At 35.1% G+C, this 10,249-nt stretch overlaps 1 protein-coding gene across 1 annotated transcript; it reads right to left on the bottom strand.

Moving 5' to 3' along the window:
- Positions 1-8: 8 nt before the first annotated feature.
- On the bottom strand, positions 9-10,153 carry LOC104072169 (nebulin-like; the record flags this gene model as incomplete). The annotated part of the gene is made up of 14 exons (XM_009573358.1): positions 10,013-10,153; positions 8,998-9,309; positions 8,114-8,317; positions 7,236-7,340; positions 6,419-6,526; positions 5,550-5,861; positions 4,956-5,159; positions 4,374-4,478; positions 3,766-3,873; positions 2,505-2,816; positions 1,885-2,088; positions 720-824; positions 434-541; positions 9-47 (listed from the first exon to the last, which is right to left on the bottom strand). Coding segments are annotated over exons 1-14 (2,367 nt in total), but the record flags the coding sequence as incomplete, so codon positions are not given.
- Positions 10,154-10,249: the final 96 nt, after the last annotated feature.

The raw sequence follows: 10,249 nt of genomic DNA, 5'->3' as shown, positions 1-10,249 counted from the left end.
CCAATGTAGTGGCCTTTCTCCTTCTCGTGCGTTTCTTTGTACTTGTACTAAGAAATGCAAAAAGAAGTATTAAAAGAAATAGTGAATCTGGGATGAATTTCCCATAATTTCATATTGCTACTGATCACAAATGTATTTTTTTATGTTATGAAATATACTCATTTAGAGTTTAGAAATGCCTAATGCGTTCTTGCTCCACAGCTTTTGTTTATTTTCATTATAGTTTATTATTTTCTAATATCTGCTTAATGTCAGGATTTATAATTCAATGTTCCTTTTGGAAACTGTTGCCCATTTTCTTTCCGCAGTGAATTCTTTGTTAGTAGGCTTTCAGGATGAATCTGATATACCATGGTTTTGATGTTGTACATAGCTTATTACTTCATTCTTGTTTCTCAAGCTAACTGAAAATAAATGTAAAGGAAGAACATACGTCACTCGCAATATCTCTTGATGCCTTTGCACTTCGGATTGGAATTGCATCAGCTCTCAAGTCATAACCCTTCTTTTTGGCCTCTTCCCAGGCTTGTATATAAAGTTTCTACAAAAAAGAAGACAGAAAATGGTTTCTCAATATTCTGAAAGGTGGAATTTCTATATTTCATAATTTTTGCTTAAAATTTTCATGAATGCATATTTTAGAAGATCTTTATGGTTAAAGAAACGCTTACTTAATTTCTGAATTTCCATTACTTTAGTATATGTTTAAATGTTCTTACATGGCTAACATTAGCTGCATTGGCCTTCGCTAACAAAATTGTCGGTGTGTCAGGCATGACGTGAATTGATGTTTTGTCTGCATCCCAGGCTTCTGTGTATAAACGCTAGGAGAGAGGAAAACACATTCCTTTAAAAAGTTTCTTTATGTGTGACATGATGGAAAGACTGCAAATTTGAAAGCAGTAGTTATCAAAAATATATCCATGATATAAAAGAAAAGTAATCTTGAAGCAGAACAAGATATATATAGCCAAACTAATACATTTGTCCAAAGAAAGTATTTTACAAACTGCGAGGGGTAGTTCAAGCAAGCTTTAAATACCGTGACATAGCAAAGCTTCTCATTGAACAGCTCAAGAAGGAAACTTTGTCCTTCCTCATTATTTCTGAGGCTAAGTTGGCACAGCAATTAATTGATTTAGGATTGCTGGGAAACTGCTGTAGGAGGAAAACTATATTGATTATTATGCCATATCTGTACGAGTGGTTTGATTGATGTTTCTTATTAAAAAGAAGGAGTAGGTACTTTGCAACTTTCATCCTCCAGGTCTGAGATAAATTGCAGAAGGTTCACTTCCAGAAAACATAAGCTATTCCTCATAACTTGTTCATCACGCTGTATGACATTCAGTCAACAATACATCATTATAGCAGCTGCAGTAAAAGCCTCAATATTCTGCTACGTCCTATCTTATAGCATGGTCATGGCACCACCACCTCTGGACATACCCTAACACCTTGCAGGAACATCGTTTCTGCAGATTTCACAGTATTGTCTAAGAACTGCAAAAAAATTTAGCCTCTTCTCTCAGAGATGAGCTTTGTATAGTGAAGTAGCATTAACAAAATAAAAAAACCATACCAAACAAACATTTAAAAATAGAATTTGAGCTGAGATGGGAGGAAAAGGGAAATTCACCAAAATTTTTAGTATTATTCTTAAAAAACATGTGATTTAGGTGAATTTCTTCAGTATTTTAAGTATTCAGTTCAGACAGAGCCCTGAGATAAGAGCTTTCCTGTGCAAAGGCTGAATGTGGACATCCATTTTCTCTAAGTCCACAATGAAAGTGTTTAGTCTTACTTTGTATTTTGTATTTCTCACCTCACAAGAAGTTCTATTAGCTAGTAATACTTGTGTTTTTGACAAAAAAATCCCCTCACCTTGTTCATTATCTCAGCATTTTGCTTGGCTAAGACCATGGCCAAAGAATCTGTCACACTAGTAAATTTAATTTGGTCTGCTGGTTGACGGTACTTCCTTTCACTCAGGATTTCTCCAGCTTTCTTGGCTTTCTCAACTTCCATGGAACCAATAGGAACCCATCCAATACCTCTTAGCCATTCCAGGTCTGATTTGTAAACAGCCTGAAAAAATTTGAAAGTTCATTATATAAGTGCAAGTATGATCAAATATTAAAATAATTATAAAGAAGCCTATCCTAGTCTATATGAACAATTGTACATATTTCTGCATAGTAGCAGGATATAGTTTTGAAAACAATTGTTATTTTTGAAGATTCAGTAAAATAACTATTAAATAACAAAAAGAACAGAGTTATTGAAGAACTCCACAAAAACCAGAGTTACACACAAATTACACCTCAGGCTAAGGACTGAGAAAATAAGATTAAACATAAATTTGATGATAAAATATCAAACATTTCACCTCTATCAACATGTCTGATGCAAGCGACTAAGGCATATTATATATCTTTTAAAAATTTTATTGTACAAGACCCAGTATATTTAATTATGTATTACAAACTTAACAATTGACTCACATCACTCTGTAGATCATAGGCCTTCTTGGCATGGATAACATCATTCTGGTCTGGCAGACAGATCCACTGATGCAGATAGTGGCGATAATCAATATCACTGACCAACTCCTGACATTTCTTGGCCAACACGATTCCCAGCATGTCCACTGGGCTACTGAAGTGTGTCTTTGTCTTCTCAAAGGCTTTCTTGTACTCCCTGTCACTCTGGATCTTGGCTACGTGCATCGACCACATCATCTTTGGATCATCCTCTATGTTACGGGCTCCTATGTGGTGGCCAAGCTGCTTGCGATAGCCTTCTTTGTATTTGTACTGAAATAAAGTATATCCATATTCACATAGTGTATTTATAAATCAATAAATAATTCACACAGTTTAACATAATCATTAATATTTTGTTTAGAGAAAAGTATGATTTAGATCTTTTTACTGTTTTATTAATTTTCATATAAAAAAGATTTTTATTACCAATATAATCTCTGATTTTTTATATAACTATATCACACTTTCAATTAACTAAACATTTAATGTCACATACTTACTAACAAGATTGATATTCCACATTCTTTTACTATTAAGATTAAAATGTAAAGGTTAACTTATTTTAAAAGCTTATTACAAAACACCTTAATGAAGATAGTCTGAGTTGGTCTTAATGCTAACATATTAAATATCAATCTTGATAGAAAAACAAGGAGCATAAAAAACTCTTATCCTCTGTCTGTTAGTGATGTTTGCTCATCCCAGAATCAAAACCTGTCATAGTCGTTGCATTTTTTTTTCCTGTTTTTGTATTCAAACATCTTGAATTTCAATATGACACTTCAACAGAACTATTTTTTCCTCTGGAAAAGACAACAGTTTAGAACTTTTAGAATTGATTTACTAATATATCTATTTTGGGGAGAGATTTTAAAGTATTTCCTATTTTGAATCAGAAATTAATTTTACTAACTCTAGCATAGACTTGTACGCCTCATTGATCATCCTACTTGAACATCCATGGACATCAATGGAACTATTACAGGGGGCATAGAAATAATCATATTATTTTCTTTATTCATGACTATGATATATACCTCATGCATAAAAATACTGGCTATCCATTCCTTTCACGTACTAAAGGCATGCAGTAGAATCACTGGATTTCAGTATTACCTATTCTATAAACTTAAGATATTACATTAACAAACAATGGAACAAACATTCTGATTCTTTTCCATTACCAAATCCATTCAGACATGATAAAAAACCTGCTTACATCACTGGCAATCTCTCTGGATGCTCTGGCAGCTTGAATAGGAATGGCATCAAAACGCAAATCATGACCCTTCTTCTTCGATTCCTCCAAAGCCAGTTTGTACATTTTCTGTGAGAAAAATATTCACATTTTTGTTTCAAAAACAAAATTACACTTCAGCTAAGCACATCTGTGTAATAAAACAAATTAAGTCCCTAAACAATATTGTTAATGTTCAGACAACTTAAATATCTGAACAAAGCTCTATCTTCTCTAGAAAATAGAAAAATGCAGATTTCAAAGATCTTGTACTTGTATTGTAGATGCTTGGAAACTGGAAATCATTTAGGGAAGGCAAAGAAAGGAATATTCTAAAAGTTAAATTATTTATTTCCATACCTTGCTACAGAAATTATTTCTCATTTATGGCAGATAATGTATTTTAAAAGCCCAATTAGATACCCAGAAGGTAAATTCTGGCGAAAGAACAACTCTGATTTTAGCAGTGGAGCTGGCAATTTGTGAAACTGAACAACTTGACAATATTATAATATTAATTAAAAGCAGAGATGACAAAATTGTACTTGTCAGAAATCCTTTAATTCTCTTAACTCTTCAGTTTTACTCACCTGACTGTAGTTTAGTTGGTTTTGTTTAGCTAACAGGATTTCTGGTGTGTCAGGCATGACATGAACCATGGTCTTATCTTTATTCCATGCTTCAGTGTACAAACGCTAAGAAAGAATAAAGGAAGAGATTAATATTGCATTCGAAAACAAGTTAATATATCATTAATCAGGTAAAACATAGAGCACACTAGGTAAAATTATAGGAAATATAGCATGGATAAACGGTTATGTATTTAATCAGGTAGAGATACCATTATTAAAAAGAGAATTTATCTGAGGAAATTTAACAACACTTAGAAAACTGACACATTACTTAAGAATAATGAATAAATCGAAGCATTATTGCTGCTCACTGCACAGACATGTCAAGAAAAGATTAAAATGTAATATGCAGAATACCATGACAAAGTTGAGTCTTCCATTACATGGCCTAATAGTTTTGATTGAAATAAACAGAGCACACTATTTGAAAACACATCATCTCTGAACTTCAGCATTACTTGTGATCATTATATTTCTAGGCCCGTCTCTAGGGTTTAGGCAGAGACTGCTGACGTGTTACCTAATCAAATCAAGACTCACCTTATTCATCGTCTCTGCATTCTGCTTGGCTAAGACCATCTCTAGAGAATCAGTGACACTAGTAAACTTGATTGTGTCTGGAGGCTGCCGGTATACTTTCTCACTCAAGATCTCTCCCGCCTTCTTGGCTTTTTCAACTTCCAAGGAACCAATTGGGACCCAACCAATGCCCCGCAACCATTCAAGGTCAGACTTGTAGCAGTGCTATTACAAAAAAAATACACAGGTTATTCTAATAATAACAACGCATCTTTTCACAGTTAAGTAACCTCACTATCAACTTTTAATTCAAATAAATTCAAAACCCTAGAGAAAATCTTAGAAAAAAATAACTGCATTTCATCTACATTAAGAGTGAAACCATTATCCAAGTTTCACAAAATGGCAAATAGTCCAATTTCTGGAATTACAGAGTTTAATTTAAATACCAATTAGTTAACATATCCTATTGGAGATCTGACTTTCAATTAGCCATGAAACTTAAAAATAAGCCTTGAAAATTTGGTTCTACCACATTGGTATGTTATGGCCTGGTCCACCTATGTAAAATATCACATACATTCCTCACCAAAAATTAAATCAAAAAGAGCTTACATCACTCTGTAGATCATAGGCTTTTTTAGCATGGATAACATCATTCTGGTCTGGCAGACAGATCCACTGATGCAGATAGTGGCGATAATCAATATCACTGACCAACTCCTGACATTTCTTGGCCAACACAATTCCCAGCATGTCCACTGGGCTACTGAAGTGTGTCTTTGTCTTCTCAAAGGCTTTCTTGTACTCCCTGTCACTCTGGATCTTGGCTACGTGCATCGACCACATCATCTTTGGATCATCCTCTATGTTACGGGCTCCTATGTGGTGGCCAAGCTGCTTGCGATAGCCTTCTTTGTATTTGTACTGAGATATAAATCAAGATATTATATTTTTGTATCACCTCTAAATATCAGTTACTCATATTAAATATTTCTAATAATAAACTCTCCAAATTTCTCTATAACTTACAGTCAAAAAAACCAAACTGTCAAAGCAATTCTGGTGCTAATAACATGGATTCTCACATTGAATTTTTGAGATGAGTTAGAACCCTAAATAGAGATTTTTAAGTAAGTTTTTTTGAAAAAACACTCTTCACCAATATTAGTAAGAAATAATCCTCTCCTTATTAAATATATTTAATCCTTATTAAATATAATAATATACATACTGTTAAGATTTAATTAAAGATATAGGTTTATGAGCTATAACATTAACATGATAGCAGCATTATGTTGTCCTTATAACTTCTCAACATTTTTACAATTAAGTCTTTAAAAGTATATAATAATTTGCTTCCAAAAATCTACTTTTTGAGATCATGGTTTAATTGAAATGCCTTTTACAGAATCCAGCTGGTAACTTTCAGGTTGCAGAGATCAGATGTCACCACACAAAGAAACAAAAAAGTAGTTTCTTACATCACTGGCAATTTGCCTGGATGCTTTAGCAGCTTGAATGGGGATAGCATCACTTCTCAAATCATAGCCTTTCTTTTTGTCTTCCTCCATGGCCTGTTTGTAGAGTTTCTAGGTGAAGAATTAAACAATGGGATTCACGTGAGTAAGTTCCATATATTACGTTCTATGCAAAACAAACTGCTTGTAAGTAGAGTACATTTAAAAAATTGTGTGGAGATTTATTCTAACCCAACTTTATCTAACTTTCTTAACGCAAAGCCCCAGATCAGTAGCTGATACAAATTCATATCAAAGGAAGATCTTTGCTAAATACATTAGCTAATGATTTTTTTCTTTCAATACTTTAAATAACATAACACTGACTACAATTTGAGAGATAAACTATTCTTCTATACAAGTCGAATAAAACTTACTTCTTAAAGCCACCTCTTACTGATGTGAATTTATTTGTCTAAAGTAACATTGAACACTGGGATCACTGCTCTTCAAAATTGTGCTGGAAATTACCTTTTTGGTATTTCCAATGTTGGAATTAATTTTGTGCCTTCCCAACAGTATGCACGCTGGCGAAATGACCCCCAAAAATTCACTGGAGACACACAACTTCTCATGGAATTTATTCTCAATAGTGCTCAACTGTTGTGTGTATGCACTACTGTACAAATATGCAAATGATGTTTTTAAAGTCACAATTTTGAGGATAAATATTGGGGATTATTTAAAGAAACTGATGGTATCATCTATATAATGTTTATCAGAATAATGATGATCCAGCCATGAAACAGACCAGTTACATTTGGAGAGCCAACACACTCACCACACTGTAGTTTTGCATGTTCTGTTTTGCCAGTGTGATTTCAGGTGTGTCAGGCATTATGTGGATTTGTGTCTTGTCTTTATCCCAGGCCTCAGTATATAAATGCTGCAGGAGAAATAACGTATGTTAAAGGAGAAAAAAAAACAGTGACTACTTGGAGATCTCCTGAAACATAAGAAGAATTACAAATTACAGATCTGTACCCCAAGTCTAAAATATCCTTATTCCTTGTATAGCGACGACATTTTATATTCACTCCTCTAGATACTTAATGTCCAGGTTAAGAACTAGTAACCTAGAAAGAATTCTGTTAAAAAAACAGTGTTTAGAAAAAAGGCACAGAATGCTAATCAGACACACAGAGATCTAAACTCTAAGAACAAAGCCTGTTTGACAGAGGAAATGGTTTTGTTGACATAAATAGGATTGAGATCAGGGCCACAGATTCAGAAAAACTCTGTCATTTTAAGTACTATGCCGAATTGTTTAAAATACGGATATTTCAAGGACTGCCCTAAAACAACTAGTTTATTAATTAGTAGATTACTAGAAAACTTGATAAATTACTAGATTTATTAGACAAATTGCTATATTAAAAATTAGATGAAAGTTAGGTAACACATTAATAGATACACAGTAGAGTATGTTGAAAGCTTTACAATTGGTAATTCCAATTTAACTTGGTAACTTGGAAGGTATTATTAAATTAATATTATTAAATGGTGAAAATAAGTCACCTGTTGATTACCAAGAATGTAACTTACACTTTTAAAGCCTTGCTGTGCTGAAATCTCACACAGCAACCACACATCTGTATTTCTAGTCCCAGGGTTTAGGCGGAGACTGCTGACGTGTTACCTAATCAAATCAAGACTCACCTTATTCATCGTCTCTGCATTCTGCTTGGCTAAGACCATCTCTAGAGAATCAGTGACACTAGTAAACTTGATTGTGTCTGGAGGCTGCCGGTATACTTTCTCACTCAAGATCTCTCCCGCCTTCTTGGCTTTTTCAACTTCCAAGGAACCAATTGGGACCCAACCAATGCCCCGCAACCACTCAAGGTCAGACTTGTAGCAATTCTATTACAAAATACAAAGACAGCTGTCTCATTAATATTGCCAGTTAAACATTTCATATATGCAACTAATGCTTACTTTCTGTAAGTTGCCTTCTTCCTAGTTCAATCTGCAAAACAACCTCTGTTAGCAACCTAGATTCAGACCCTTATCTGTCTTCAAGAGGTATCATTCACCCAACAACATGTCGGGTAATGGGATTAAAACAAAACCCTGAAAGTCAGTATAAACTTTTCCTGTAACATTTGTTCCCAACAAATAAATGATCACCCGCTAAGAACAGCAGATCTTAATTTAAATTACTTTTTCCAAGACAGAACAAAGGAATTCTCTCCACTAAAGTCATGCAACTAAAAAAAGAAGTCATACTAGGCAATGTCCTCTTTATATGCAGTTAATCTCCATATAAAGGTATTAAGATTGTCTATTATGAAGGATTATATGCAGCTAATTCTACTATTTGGATAACTGATTAGCTGTATATAAACCTTCATAATACTCAACCTTCCCCACACACAGATTCATTCACTCCTAAAAACCTTATGACCTTGCTTGGAACAGGTAAATCAAAGCACAATGTGAAAAACACTGTATGAGAGAGACAGTTCAAGCAGCTTCTATAGTTTATATTCCAAGGAAATTACATAGCTTTAGAACTCCAAAGCATATCGCCAAGTACTCACATCACTCTGTAGATCATAGGCCTTCTTAGCATGAATAACATCATTCTGGTCTGGCAGACAGGTCCATTCATGTAGGTAGTGGCGGTAATCAATATCACTGACCAACTCCTGACATTTCTTGGCCAACACAATTCCCAGCATGTCCACTGGGCTACTGAAGTGTGTCTTTGTCTTCTCAAAGGCTTTCTTGTACTCCCTGTCACTCTGGATCTTGGCTACGTGCATCGACCACATCATCTTCGGATCATCCTCTATGTTACGGGCTCCGATATGGTGGCCAAGCTGCTTGCGATAGCCTTCCTTATACTTGTACTGTAAGCAAAAAAATGTTCAGTGAGTTTTAGTTTAGTTTTCTTTATGTCCCTAGCAGCCCCTATGGCATAACCTCCAGAGAACTTAGTATCTGAAACCACAGAGACTTTTAGAGTGAAAAAGTGTTCAGCTGATGAACTGCAGTGTACAGCTACAAAAGGATTCACATCTGCCTGAAATGACTTTCACATTTTCGAAGAAACTCCCTGGCCTGCATACTAAGAGTTACTACTCAGTGACCGAGAGTAAAAAAAAGCCTCCAAATTATGGCAGCGATACGAAACATCTGACTTTAAATAAATATGCCCTACGTAAAGAACCAGTTAGTGACCTGCAAGCACGATAGCCAAATAAACTACTATTCAATTTATTCAGCAGATAAAAACTGGAAGAGCATAGAGACAGACCTGGAAGTTTAAATAGTGACACCAAACACATATATGGAATAAATTTTCATATTAATACCTAATAATAATTAAAAAAAATTTTACTTTCATACTGCCTTTATTTTTTCACAAAAACTTGGTTTGTGTTCTTTTTCTTAATGCCCCTGTGTACCTGCAACATCAGGGGAGTGCAGATTGGCAGCACGGAGGGCAGCACACCACCTCAAAAGTCCAGTCTGTTGCATGAGAAGATGCTGCCACAAGCCAAGCAGGGACGCTGCTTTGGATTATGTCCATCACCCAGCTCCCACAGTTACTCTCTCCACACCATCTACAAATTCCCTTGCAACACCGCACACCCATAACATGCAGTGACAGCTACAGGCAGACACCCCAGAACCAACACATTTACAGACGAGCTGAATGGGAGTGACAGGTAAGAGCTGGGTTGCCTCCATCCGGCTAAGGTTGCAAACCCTGGGCTTCAACTGCAAACACCTGGAAACTGCCCGGTAGGGTGTGCCGCCAAGGGCTCCTGTGTACTCACATCACTT

This window comes from Fulmarus glacialis, unplaced genomic scaffold, assembly GCF_000690835.1.
Source record: "Fulmarus glacialis isolate BGI_N327 unplaced genomic scaffold, ASM69083v1 scaffold8952, whole genome shotgun sequence".
Lineage (NCBI taxonomy): Eukaryota > Metazoa > Chordata > Aves > Procellariiformes > Procellariidae > Fulmarus > Fulmarus glacialis.
Note: the sequence above shows the minus strand (reverse complement) of the source record. Positions and strands in the feature narration are given on the sequence as shown.